At 40.8% G+C, this 14221-nt stretch overlaps 1 protein-coding gene across 3 annotated transcripts in view; it reads right to left on the bottom strand.

The window, feature by feature from the left end:
- The window catches only part of RGS7BP (regulator of G protein signaling 7 binding protein), a 98531-nt gene that overhangs the window by 28261 nt on the left and 56049 nt on the right, over nt 1-14221 (bottom strand). For all 3 annotated transcript variants that reach the window (XM_035014512.1, XM_035014510.1, XM_035014509.1), the window contains exon 3: nt 10480-10610. In XM_035014512.1, coding sequence (XP_034870403.1) covers nt 10480-10610 — 131 coding nt within the window. The remainder of the gene's footprint in view (nt 1-10479; nt 10611-14221) is intronic.

Below are 14221 nucleotides of genomic sequence, written 5' to 3'. Positions count from 1 at the left end.
ACAAAAGGGTTCCTGTAGGAAGTCCCATCTCAGTTCTGACCCAGAAACTAGGCCAGATGAAAGGGATGGATGTGAAATGGATAATATGTTCCAGGTTCAAGGAGCAACTGAAAAGAAGGTGCAAGTTCAGGTATCTACAAGTAGTTCAAAATGCCTGGAGAGTGGCATGGTAAGGTATAGGGGAGCTGGTGAGGTGGGGGTTGCTACTGAAAGAGGAGGCTGGAAAAATTAGGGTCAGTTCATACATATTCTTCTGAGCTACATTCACGAGTCAGCAGAGGAGTGCTCCACAACCCTGGACAGTGGCCAACTGGAGTTATCTGTAGCTTCCCTGCTTTGACCAGGTGTCCTCAGAGTGGAGTACCAGTTCTCTAACATCAGGTGGGCTCTCTGCCCTGCTCTCAGGAAAGGGACCAACCAGCTTGCAAATGGTAACTTCAAGTCAATGTTTTACTTTACCCAAGAGAGTGAATATGCATTTAAAATAATTTCTGATTATGAAATGAAAAACTCTGGCCCCTGAAAAATCAATTTCAGGCCTCAGTGAACAAATATTTGCTCAAGTTGGGGACAGAGGTAGGGGAGAGAGTCCGTACGGTACCTTGAAATCATACTAAGCTGGCTTCATCACTGTTAAGAACTAAGACATCAAAAAGTTGGCCACTTTCCTCAGGGCCTTGCAAAGCTTTTTGCCTTCAGCTCCTTTGGGATTTCCGTGTATTTTTAGCTTGTTTATGGATAATATAATAGGCATGTTTGAGGAAAAGTTAAGGGAAACCACCCATGAAGCACATACCAGTTTGGAAAGCTGGTTATTCTTATATTCGTGAGAAGTGGTCAGTTGTTTGGGAGAAATAAAAACACATCTGATCGTGGAGCAGCCTCAAGAGTTCAATAGAGCACCCTCCACCGCAATGCTAGGCATTGTCCCGGCAGATGGGGGTGGGCTTCTTTATTTATAGTGGGAGTCTCTTTATCACACTCGACTTTGACTTTCATCCTCCTGATTTCCTATTTCTCCCACCCTTTTTCTTCTCTATCCATATTTTCCTCAATTCCTTTTCCATCTCTCCCTTCCATTCCTTCTTGCTTTCCTGCCCATCTTCAGTCCACCAGTGACACTGGGAAGCACTGTTCCAGCAGTGTCTCTTTGGAGGCCCTGAGTTTGACCTCTGGTGTCTAGCAATGTCAATATTATCCATTTTCGTAAATTTCCCCAGGAATCAAAACAAACCAAACCAGTCTTCTCTGAGCTAATATTATACCACTGCACTATCATTTCCTTGATGATAGGGACAAATTTCCTATGTTCTTTGTACTCCTGACATGGAGTATCTGCTATGCTCAGGGAAGGCTTTTACAACAGTTTCATCCTGATGGTGAACAAGATGAACACGGTATACATGAGATGCATGTATGGAACCTTATCTAGATAGTTCTTCTCACTTTCAAGCATTTCCATAACTGGGAGATGCACTGTGAGAAAAATGGAGGAAATGGAGGCTGTTTGTGGGGTATTCCACCTTTACTCCTGTGTTTCTAAAAAGCATGTGATTTACATAGAAATAAGTTATATTAATTCAGTTAGTTGCTCACCTGTATTAAAAAGTAGTTTCAAAGGCTTTTCTACACTGTGGTAGGAAGATACTCACAGTGCCATAAAACACATAGTGGAAAATAAAAATGTTATCATCAGCAGAGCCCCTTTCTTACCCATGTACTGGAAAATAAACATTTTCCAATTCAGAAGAGATACAGAACCCTCCTCCTTTCCCCACAGTCCTTCTCTGTGCTCCGTACAGTGCTGTAGTCCTAGTACTGCCCCCCAGAGTGTCAGCCATCTTGGCGGCTCCACGTGGCCGTGTGAGAAGCACAAGGCACCCCCTCCCCTGCCCCCGTAGCACAGGACAAGAGCAGATAAGGAGCTGCATTTGGAGGAGGTCTCTAGGAGGCTTTTCCTGCTCAATTTCTGGCCCCCCTAAAGTAGAGCAAAACAATGTACAAGACATATTTACTGTATAATTAATTAATTCCAACTTTCCCATAATGGGTATCGTGGCTGAATCATGCTGCCTTTGGATCACAAAAATGCTATGTTTTATTTTATTTTATTTTATTTTACTAAATATAATCATTTCTTTGTCAGAATTCTTCACCCAAAGTAAAATATTTTATAAATCATTAAATGTTCTATGGAGTTAACTTTCCCTCTCGTCTTAGAACTAACTCTCCAACTTAGTGTTATTTTGGTAAGAAATTAAATACATAATGGATTTTAGCCATTAAACATGGTATTTTGAAATATTGTACACTAATCATTAAATAAGTCAAATCTGTGGAAAAAATTCAACTAATCACACGACTATTTTTTCTTTCTTCATTTGATATGTTCTCTTGCCCTTTTCCAATGTAGCTTAATGGGAAATGGTCTGGTGTGGTGGGACAGTCAGAACTCTGCCACGGGATTCATGTGCTATGTGACCTTGGGCAAGTTCTCTCTTTCGGCTTTGGGGGAAATAACAGTTGAGGATAAAATGAGGTAGCAGGTATGAAGCACCTGGCTGTAGAAAGTACACAGTGAGTGGAAGCTATTGTTACTGCTGTCATCCTAGTCCTCAACTGACATCTACTTTGACAAAGTGTGGTTAATATGGTGCCCTATTCACTGTTTGGCATATGAAGACATGCAGAGAGAGTAATAGATGGTACTAGATGACCCTAGTTGTAGATTCCAGAAGGTGGTTATATTTATATTCTTCAAACAGTCCAAGTTTGTCCTAGGCTTGCATTCTTTGCATCAGACACCAGAGTTTATGAGGTTGTTCCCTTCTTGTCATTCAAATCTTAGATTAAATGGTATCTCTTCACAGAGCTTTGACCATCCCTTCTGGGTTAGCCACCCAGTCACTTTCTAGGATTTCACCCATTCTGTTTTAATTGTGACATTACTGACATTGCACTTATTAGTATTTGGGATTTTTAGAACATTTGGATTTTTTTTTCCTTTCTTTCTTTTCTATTTCTCTGCATTAGATTATATACTTCACAATAACAGGGATCTCTTCAGCCTTGATCATTAAAGTCCCCTAGCACCTAGAACAGCAGCTTAGATATGATAGCTGCTCATTAAATTTTTGTTCAAAGAATGAATACATGTTTCCATGCAGAATTTGAATCATAGTCTGTTTTAAGATTCATTCTGCTTCATTTCTTCTAACCTGCTGTTCTATTTTAGTATCAATTGCCTCATTACTTTGGAAAATAAAGCCTTTATTTGTGGCTGTATTCTGTTTTTATGTTGCTTGTTTCTTTTATTGGTGTGGGTTATTTCCTTTCCATTTCTTAATAGGAGACTTGAATACTTTGGAGTCTTTATTGCTCATATTCTATTCTTTGTCTTGAGTGCATCCTGTATTTTGCTGGATAGTAGTTCATTAATTTCTCATTATAGCATCTTGAGCTCTCAGCTTCCACTAGATTTTGAATTAAGATTTTTCAACTTTTAACATTCCTCTGTCCTTTCCCTTTGTGATTACAATACCCTCCGAGGACTTGGGGACAATTTTGATGTAAGCTGGGGCCGAGAGGTAGAGCAGGGCCAGAGAGGGCCACTGACGGGGCAAGGTGAGACAAAAACACAGATGGAAAGCTCAAGTTCACACGTGAAGGGGAGCTGCATTGGAGCGTTCTATGGTCTCTGCTCCTTTGAGAATGGCTATGTTGCCAAAATGGATTGAGTGGGGAGAGAACGGGAGACAAGAAAGCCATGGTCAAAATAGCAGGGTCATTCGATTCCTTTAGAAATCTGGCTCCACTTTCTGCCAACAGAGGGAATGAGACCTGCAATCTCATTTCCTCAGGAGGCAGGCAACAGGCACTGATGGTCAATGTGATACATGAACTCACTATGGAAAAAGATTGCCTACCTAAGTGTAAAGAAGAGAGAGCAACTGTTTTGCACTATAAACATAGAAATTACACTCTGTCAAGCAGTGGTCCAATCTATAACTTTAAGTGTTAGAATATGAAGCTACAAAATGACTAAAATTATTCCCATCTGTCATCTTCTCGAAACAAACAATTCTTCAGAACCACATGCTACGTGGTACAACCCAATGCCTTCATTAAATCTGGATTTTACCTCACATTACTGTAATTGACTTTAATTTTGTTGGCCATGAAGAAAAGCATTTTATTGCTGTTTTTCTTCTTTTCCTCCTCCACCACTCCCTCCTCCTCCTCTTCCTTCTTCTTTTTGGCAGTAGCATGATCTTATAAATTATAAAAGATTTCTAAGTAGACTGTACCAATGAGGCTTAATGAGACAGCAAAAATGCAGAAGCATGGTGCATGGAAAGAGCATGAAGCTCCACTGAAGATACTGTTAAGGACTAAGGATACTTATAATTGGCTTAATTGGGAGAGGAAAACAATCATCAGTACTAAATTCAAGCTCACTGAAGGAGCTTTAAAATGATTGGAGCCTTATTTTCCCAGAAAGAAACCATGCTCCTTACTCTTGCAGTGACTGTGTGTGCCTTTTTTCTCCAAAGGGTAAGCTCATGCCTACTCAATGGTAAAACTAAATGTGAAATGGTAAAACTCAATGGTAAAACTAAATGTGATTTCTAAAGGAATCGAATGACCCTGCTATTTTGACCATAGCTTTCCTCTCTCTCATTCTCTCCCCACTCAGTCCATTTAGTTTTACCATTGAGTAGGCATGAGCTTACCCTTTGGAGAAAAAGGGCACACACAGGACACATTTAGTTTTACCATTGAGTACCACATTTACCAAGGACGTGGCTAACACCAAAGTCCAGTACTTGCTGGACTTTGGTGTTAGCCACGAGGTAACTAGAACTGAAAATAAATTAGAAGTCCACATAAATGTGAAACACTTTGGCTTCAGTATCTAATCTCAGCCAAAACCAAAATTGGCCAGACTAGATGACTGGGTTACAATTCCTTCCTTTTCCCTGATGGAAAAGCAATAGTGAAGTAGAGAGGAATGGCCAGCCTGTAACACGCACACAGAGTGAGAAGAAATGAGCTAACCTAGAAGTTATCCAAATACCATTTTTTATCATACATTAGAAGAGACATACCAGAAAGAAATTCTAAGCAGAAAGATACTGAGAGTGTCACAGACTAGAATGGGAGTCACTATTCCTGAGACTGAGGACTATTGATTTCCTGAATGAAGGGACTTAGTGAGATCTTCTAGACAGGCCACTCCCCTAGCTGGAGGCCACACCAGAGATACCACTGTGTTTGGATAAAGAATATGTTATCCCACATCTTAAAACTTGGTAAACAGATTTGTGTTTACTGCCTCCTGCTGCCACCTCTACCACCTTGCCTGAAGTTTGGAATCACCTACACTTCAGGTGCCACTCCATTGCTCATTTAAAAGCTTTATGGGGCGCCTGGGGGGGGGCTCAGTTGGTGAAGTGTCTGCCTTCGGCTCAGGTCATGATCTTGGGGTCCTGGGATCGAGCCCTACATTGGGCTCCTTGTTCAGTGGGGAGTCTGCTTCTCCCTCTCTCTTTGTCCCTCTTCCCCACTCGTGCTCTCTCTCTCTAAATAAAATCTTAAATAAAAGAAAAAAATAAAGGCTTTATATATTTTTCCTTAATTACACATCCTGACTCCATTTCTTAGTAAGTTCCACTGGCAGAGCCTTCTTCCCACCCCTTCCCCATTTCTTGTTCTCATGCAGTAAGACTGCTTAGGCTTGCTGATTCCCCTGTGTCTACTAGTCTGCATAGGGACTTTATGTTTCTAGGACAAGATGCATGTTATATCTCTTAATTTGCCCAACTCTTAAACACTCTCTTGTGCTGTGGTCTATGGATATATTTTCTTTTTTTTTTTTTTAAAGATTTTATTTTTAAGTAATCTCTACATCCAAAGTGGGGCTTGGACTTACAACCCTGGATCTAGACTCACATGCTCTACCGACCGAGCCAGCCAGGCTCCCCTGGACATATTTCTTCCAGTCATTTCTGGCAGTCCATGGTCATTGGAGTCAAGTGTTTCTATTCTTTTTAGTCAGGGCCTTCCAGATTGCTAGCAGCAGATGTAATATACTTATTGTGTATTAGCTGGAGCTTTCTGGACACAGGTTACTCTCCAGTTTCCCATGATACCGAAGAAAGAAAAAACAAAAACTAGTGACATCAGCTGACATTTTCTGTGCTGTCCTAACGGGGGGAATATAAACTAGAGAACAAAGCCAGGAGTCGAAATCAATAATTATAGCATTAATCTCTTAGGAGTAATGAGGAAATTAATGGAGATAATAAAGAAATAGAGAAGTGTAATACAAAAATGGGACCAGAAAAATTAAAAATGATTTCTTTAGTGGACCCATCCCTCTCCCAAGAGCTCGTATTTTATTTGGCATTCCAGAAATTTTCAGGGTATTTGTCTGGTGTGTATTTTCATACATGTTTTCTAGTGCCTTATTTTCTCTGGTTTAATGACATTTTCCTTGGGGCCTACTTCTAGTGACTTATTTCCATTTTCAATGTCATTTTTAAACTTTATTTTATTTTATTTTATTTTATTTTTTAAAAGATTTTATTTATTTATTCGACAGAGACAGAGACCACGAGAGCAGGAACACAGCCAGGAGAGTGGGAGGGTGAGAAGCAGGCTTCCCGCTGAGCAGGGAGCCCGATGTGGGGTTCGATCCCAGGACCCTGGGATCATGACCCGAGCCGAAGGCAGACGCTTAACGACTGAGCCACCCAGGTACCCCATTTTTAAACTTTAAATAAGACTATTTTCTTTACAACTAGTTTGAAGATGTCGCACTAATAAGAAAATGTCCTTCTCCTCACTGCCTTACCTCTACGGGTTCTCAGACAGAGGTAACAATCCATAAGACAGTCAGCTCTTGGAGGGGTTTTCTGGAAACACAGGAGGCTTGCCAGGGGTAGATGGTATATACATACTTGAAAAGAGTAGAAAAGCATGGTTTGCTGATTATAGATGGTGATTAGAGAAGGTTATCAATGTATTCAGGTGAATAAACGTCTCCATGAATTATTCTTTTAATTTTTGTCAAGCAGCAAAAAAGTAAATTGAGGGGAGTTTCCGATTCAGTAGGTCTAGGGTGGGGCCGGTAAATTGCATTTCTTTCTTTTTTTTTTTTTTTAAGATTTTATTTATTTATTTGAGAGAGAGAGAATGAGAGAGATCACATGAGAGTAGGGAGAGTCAGAGGGAGAAGTAGACTCCCCGCCGAGCAGGGAGCCAGATGTGAGACTCGATCCAGGGACTCCAGGATCATGACCTGAGCCGAAGGCAGTCGCTTAACCGACTGAGCCACCCAGGCGCCCTGCACTTTGTATTTCTTTTTTTTTTTTTCTTTTAAGATTTTATTTTATTTATTTGAGAGAGAGAATGAGATAGAGAGAGCATAAGAGGGGGGAGGGTCAGAGGGAGAAGCAGACTCCCCGCCGAGCAGGGAGCCCGATGTGGGACTCGATCCCGGGACTCCAGGATCATGACCTGAGCTGAAGGCAGTCGCTTAACCAACTGAGCCACCCAGGCACCCGGTAATTTGCATTTCTAACAAGGGATGCTGGTGCTGCCAGTGCAGAGGCCAGAGGCCGGCCTTGGGGAACCACAGCTAGATTTCAAGGTCATGTGAAGGGCTGGCGGAGAAAGTGTGAGCCATCACACACAGCTCTCGCTACTACTTTGGTGTTTGCTTTTCATCACCTTGGGTGATAAAGAAGAAAAAGCTGAGAACAAAGTTGAAAGCATATACTTAGGTGACTAGAGAATGGCAAGGTGAGGAATTGGAAGTTTTAATTTGTATTCATATGGTGGGGAGATTTCCTTTCGTTTGGAAAGGAAACAGCTCTCAATCCTCACTGTGTGGGTTTCAGAATCACCTGGAGTGCCCCCAGAGACTCTGATTCAGTAGGTCCTGGGCAGGATCCATGAGCCTGCATGTTTATTCAGCACCCTGGGTAATTTTGAAGCAGATTTTCTAAGGATTTGCACTTTAAGTAATACTGATTTTAGAAGAATAAAATAGATGTCCAAGCGGAGCTTAATCATACATGTGGGAGCAATCAAAGACGTTATCAGGCAGATTCTTTTTAGAGTTGTACATAGAAGGCCGGGTGCTAGAGTAGAGAGAAGGGGGGAATTATTTTTAAAAGAAGAGGCCGGGAAGGAAGCAGATCAGAGACTGACAATGAGGACAGGAGGCTGTGAAGACCAAATGAGCTGATCAGTTAAGAGGTGATGCTTTTTTTACTTGAGTACTCAAGACCAAATACAATAAGGAAAAAACCTGGATGAGGGACTCCTTTTTCCTTTTTTTTTTTTTTTTAATTTATTTTAGAGTGCATGCATGAGCCGGGGCAGGGGGAGTGTGAGGGAAGGGGGAGAGGAGGAACAGAGTGGGGGCGGAGAGGGGACAAACAGACTCTGTGCTGAGTGGGGCTCCTTGAGGGGCTTGATCCCAGCATCTTGAGCTTATGACCCTGAGATTATGACCTGAGCTGAAATCAAGTCGGAAGCTCAACTGAATGAGCCATCCCGGTGCCCCTACCTTTTACTTCTAAATAGAGAGCTAGCAGAAAAGAGGCCATCTTTCAAAAGCCAATCATGGAAAGACAGAGTAGGAGTGGATGGCAGGAGAGCAGGAGGTACCCCGAGGAGTTAGAGTGAGAGTGGAGGTGGAGACAGTGGGTGTTACAGACATGTCATCAATGAGGGCGATTCCAGTGGCAACACGGCCATGAAATAAAATACTGTAAGAGTAGCCAGTGCAGCCCTCAGAAAAAAACTATTTTGTTCTGTTCAACCATGATTAAAAAGAGTGAAAATACTACTCTGTGAGTTTATGTGAGAATGTGTGTGTGTGTGTGTGTGTGTGTGTGTGTGACAGAGATTGAGAGCAGACAGGGTAAGTGAAGACATTGGGCCAAGGACAACTTGTTGGAATGGCATCAGTGTATGTGAATATTCAATTTTCTGATCAGGCATCAGGAGTGTGTAGAAGCTCATCTCTCCAAACATGTTCACTTGCAGTAATAACAGAAGTCAAGAAGGAAACTGTTGAAAGTTCTGCCATTAGAAGGAAAAAGGAAAAAGAAATACTCATGTTTCCAGAAAATGTTCTCCTCACTCTGGAGCAGTGTAGCATAATCCTATTTTTAGTTCTGCCTTGTGCAGAATACACAAGATTTGATTTTTTACAAGTACTTTGTCATGCCATTTACTTCCCCCCCAAATTCCATGCTCATATGATTTCAAATCTCTACTTTAACTGCTTCTTCCCTTGCAAGGTCCTGCTTTTTCCTTTCCTACTTGAACTTTATCTTCATAACCTAGCTCCACCCTTTCTAAAAGATTTTCCCTGAATATTATAGGGCTTACTCTCTCAGGATTTAAATCACAGACAAGGATTACCTTCTACACATCATCCTATTCTTCTGAGCTCAAGCGACAAGTATTTGCATTCAGGAGCTTCCCAATAAATTACTATGCAATAAATGAGTAAAGAAAATATAGCTTGAATCCTCCACTAACAGAAACTTTTGGTTTCCTCCCCAGCATCTGTTCTAGTCCACCTGCTCCCATCATGTAATGGGCACTGGTTGGGTAGGGAGCACTCCTCCCTTAGCTCCAAGAATGGCCTTTGATTGCCTAAATCAATCGGTATAATTCCATCCCTCTGGCTAGAGTGACTGGTTCAAGTATAGACCCAAGATCCAACCTGGTCCAATCAGAATGAAGCTCAGGACATTTTCTAGTCTCCGGTGGGGAGAGATTCTCTTTATGGATCTTTTAGTATGCAGATATGATGACTGGAACTGTGAGAATCAGTTTGCTAATGTGGGGGAAAGCCAACACCCAGGAGAAGGCAGAATATCATTCAGCGGGTGAGGTAAAAGACTGACAAAACCACGCTGAAGTCCCTGCCATCTCTGGACGGTTCAGCCATTTGAGCCAATATGTTCCTTTATAGTTTAAGTCAAGGAATGAGACTTTTCTGTTGCTCCTATGCCTCCCTGTTGTTGGTTGAGTTCCCCCTATTTTTAAATCTTTGAGACATAATATGTGATTTGTCTTCTTGCAGCCAAATTCAGTTAGGGAAAGAGCAGCGGTCTTGGATGGCATTTACCCCCAGTAAGATTGTTTTATATATATATATATATATTTTTTTTTTTTTTTTTTTTCCGCTCTGTGCTGATTGTAACCAAAGCCATGTTCACAAGTGGTAAAATAATACATTTGAGAACAGTTTCTCCCACAGTTTCTGTTCAAGATGATTGGTGTTCTTCACACTTAGTACTGGTATAGACTTCTTTTATTAATTTGTATCAAATATTTCCTGAACATTTACATCCATTCCAACTGTGTGTAGGCAGGGTGCTTAGAGGCCTTTGGAAGAGGTAAGCTTTTGTTTAACATCAGTGTTTCTGGTGGTATGCTAAAGGCAGATACCTTTTCGGTGAAACTGAAGAGACCCCAGCAGACATATGGATTTGAGCATCTCTGTTGTATACATTTCCAAGCAGCACTGCAGCTGGATATAAAGCCGACAGATTTCTGGGTGGATCTCACCATCTTCCGGGCTGCAACAGAACGAAGGCGAAAAGCCGTGAGCATTTCTCAAGATTTCACTCCTCAGCCATTTGTCTCAGCTCCAAGGAGGGGGGGGGCGCGCGGGGGGCGCGGAATGCTCAATAAAGATTCCTTTAAGCCTTGACTCTAAAATATAGGACTTCCTGCCTTCATAGCAGTGACCGATGTCACAGTTCTTACATAAGCGTCTTCCTAACAGCTCTTAATTTTTTTTCTCCCTTCAGCAGCAGATTTCTGCTGGGAGCTTAAAATCATAAATGTTTTAAGTAATTGAAAGTATCAGACATTTTCCTTTTACGTGTTGAAACAAATTTCCAAAATACATGTAAGTCATAAGACTCTCCTAGCATGCAAGAAGAGATTAAAAACTCTTATTTTTAGAGAATCTAAGGAAGAGCTATTCAGTTACCAATTATGAGAGCTTTTTAATATTAAGGCCCTGGAATAATATGATTAGAGAGCCAAGATATCAGTTATTTTGATCAAGGTCTTTTGTCTCAGTCTGAAGGATATTCTTTTATTGTTTGCTATGGTTAATTTATAAAAGGCCAACAGATTTTAATGAAAACATAAAAAGTTTATGAAGAAGAAAAGTAATATAATTCTAATAAGTATGCTTAACAATCTAAAGCTAATTAATTACTGAACTTATGCTCTAAAATTTTTTCAGAAGTCCTTGAGCCTTTCTCTATTGACTATGGTAAAATGTGTAAGTGGGGGGCACCTGGGTGGCTCAGTCAGTTAAGCGTCTACCTTCAGCTCAGGTCATGATCTGGGGGTCCTGGTATTGATTGAGCCTTGCGTTGGGCTCCCTGCTCAGTGGGGAGTCTGCTTCTCCCTGTCGTCTACCTCCTCCTCCTCCCCCCCAACGCTTGTGCTCTTTCTGTCTCTCTCAAATAAATAAATAAAATCTTTAAAAAAATGTATAAATGGGAATATGATAAAACATGGAGCGATCACTTTTATTTTTATTAAGGGAATAGTTAGTTGTCATTAAAACTCTTTATATGCCACTAAAATAGCATGTGTTGAATAAAGCAAACTACATAAAGGGGATAAAATTTAGAGATACATTAGAAATGGAAGTGGCCTACAAGTGAGCTCTGTCACATGTCCTAATGTGTCATCTTCACTTCTATCCCTGTTCATTTAGAATGCAATGAAATCTGATTAAATAATGCAGCATTTGGATTTGATTCCTTTATAAAGTGGTCACTGGCAAAATGTGAGGGGCAATTATCAGAAAAGAATGATAACTTGATTTTTATTTAAGCTCTGGACTCAGAGTATAAAGAATTTGCATTTACGCAGCACTTTACAATGATAATCAATCTTCATTTTCCATATTTATTTAGTAAATGAACCAGAGTTTATCTAACTATCTGGCTGATGTAACAGGAAAATGCACCATTTTTTGCCTCAGTAGTATCGATGCCTGCAAAATTACTGTCTTTCCTGTGTCAGAACAAAGTGCCTCAAAAGAGCTTAGTGCAAAATCTGGCTTTCTCCGTTAGTTTCTTGTTTGTGTCTCATGGGTCCAGCCCTAGGCGAATGTTGGAAACAAGTGTCTCTTTTACCGAAGTCCCAGATTTTCTTTCAGAGCTTCCTCCCACAGGTGCCTTTCACCCTCCAGCTGCCCTCCTGCTCCCTGGGGTTCTTCCCCGCCCCCTGCACCGCACAGACTCAATGTCTCATTACTTCATCTCATCTTCAGCCTTTCTTTTTTTTTTTTTAAGATTTTATTTATTTAACAGAGAGAGAGAGACAGTGAGAGAGGGAACACAAGCAGGGGGAGTGGGAGAGGGAGAAGCAGGCTTCCCACAGAGCAGGGAGCCCGATGCGGGGCTCGATCCCAGGACCCTGGGATCATGACCTGAGCCGAAGGCAGACGCTTAACCACTGAGCCACCCAGGCGCCCCTCATCTGCAGCCTTTCTAATGTCTCTGACTTTGTTCCATCCCTTCATGGTTCTGCTAGACGCTGGAGGGATAGTGGGCATTAATGGTTCATATAATAAAAAGTGATGTTCGTATATTTCCTGCTAATATGTTGCTTTTGATAGGAAAATCTGAAGATAAGTGTCTCATCCCTATGGCAGGCTAGAGGAAAAATATTTTAAGGCAGGCAGGTTTTTCCTGTGCTGCTACATCATCCCAAAATAGTTGCCTGTTTTCACCTGTGTATAACATGGCACATAGACACATTAAAAAAAAAAGAAACCTATGATAAATCTGTGGTATATATTGCACATTTGATGTGTGGGACAATTAGTCACTGTCATATCATTTCAAGCCGTGGAATGTTCTTATTTTCAGAAGTACAAAATATCTGCCTAGTGGTTAGTTCCCAAAATATGCAAACTCATATATAGGTGACATTTTATGTAATTTCAACAAATGATTACCATATTACCATATCATAAGAACCAGTATATTTTTTTATCTTACAGCTAGGCAGTGAGCGATAAAGCTGTGTATTTAGTGCTCCCGAAAAAGGCAAGTCAGGACAGAGATTAAAATGTGTAATTCATAACGTTCCCTCAGGTGCCATCTCCCTAACGCCTCTGTAACCAGGGGGATTCTCGAAACCGTGGAAGCGTTTTGCCCTTCCTAGATGTTACGGGAAGGAACTGAATAGGTGCCACCAGAACTATAATCTGCCCGACAAAAATTAATCAACACTAAGTTTGCATTATAAATCTGCCGGTTCACAAATTCTTACATATCCTTGCAGAGTATCCTTTAAACTGAAGTACGAAGAAAGAAGTTCGTTAAAGAGCAGTGGCAAAGTTAACATACCATTCATGTGAGTGTTTCATGAGCTGCCTTGACCAAGTTCCATTAGCTTTAAGACTTGTACAATTTGTTTCTCCCACTTCAGAGCTCTAAGCAGCATTACTGCTGCTGATCACTAAACGTTCCTTAAAAGACAGAATGTCCGATGACTTATAATATGTCTAATACTATAAGCAGTGGACTGAGATACATTTTTGATAAGCATTAAGATCATGCAGGTTATTTTCATAACGAATAAGCAATAAAGTTAGAGCAGGGAGAATGCGGCAAAAGCCAAGAAAACAGCAGTGTAAAAGCCTGAAAACTTTCTAAGGATCAATTAGAAGGCCTGAGGAAGAATTTGCATTAAGAAAGAATTAGGCCTATGACTTCCTCCGGCACCTGGAAGCAATTGAACCGGGAGATGACTTTACCACGTATTGCTTAAGCTTCGTCTAAATGGATTCACTCTTATTAATAACAAGTTTAGGTCTAAGAGAGTCACCGCTGTGGTGGTGCCCATTTAATTCAGTCAAAGGCATTTTACAGGTTAGTGACTAGGTTGTGCTTAGTTACTTATTTTTCTATTGAGCATAAGTCAAGAGCTCACCTGATCATTTTGATGAATTTGAAAGTCTTAGTATTAATGAAAAACATCCTAAAGATTAACTTCAATGACACTTAGTGACTTGGAGCTCAGGTTGAAGCCAAAATCATTTAAATTAACTGTCAAATAATGAATCTTTCAATCAACTCCTGAAGGAGGAGAATCAAGATTTAATGTCTTAATCACAATATAAATCACAATATTGCCCAAGATGTCCCTT

This window comes from Mirounga leonina, unplaced genomic scaffold (assembly GCF_011800145.1).
Source record: "Mirounga leonina isolate KUSES-001 unplaced genomic scaffold, KU_Mleo_1.0 Mir_168, whole genome shotgun sequence".
Classification (NCBI taxonomy): Eukaryota; Metazoa; Chordata; class Mammalia; order Carnivora; family Phocidae; genus Mirounga; species Mirounga leonina.
Note: the sequence above shows the minus strand (reverse complement) of the source record. Positions and strands in the feature narration are given on the sequence as shown.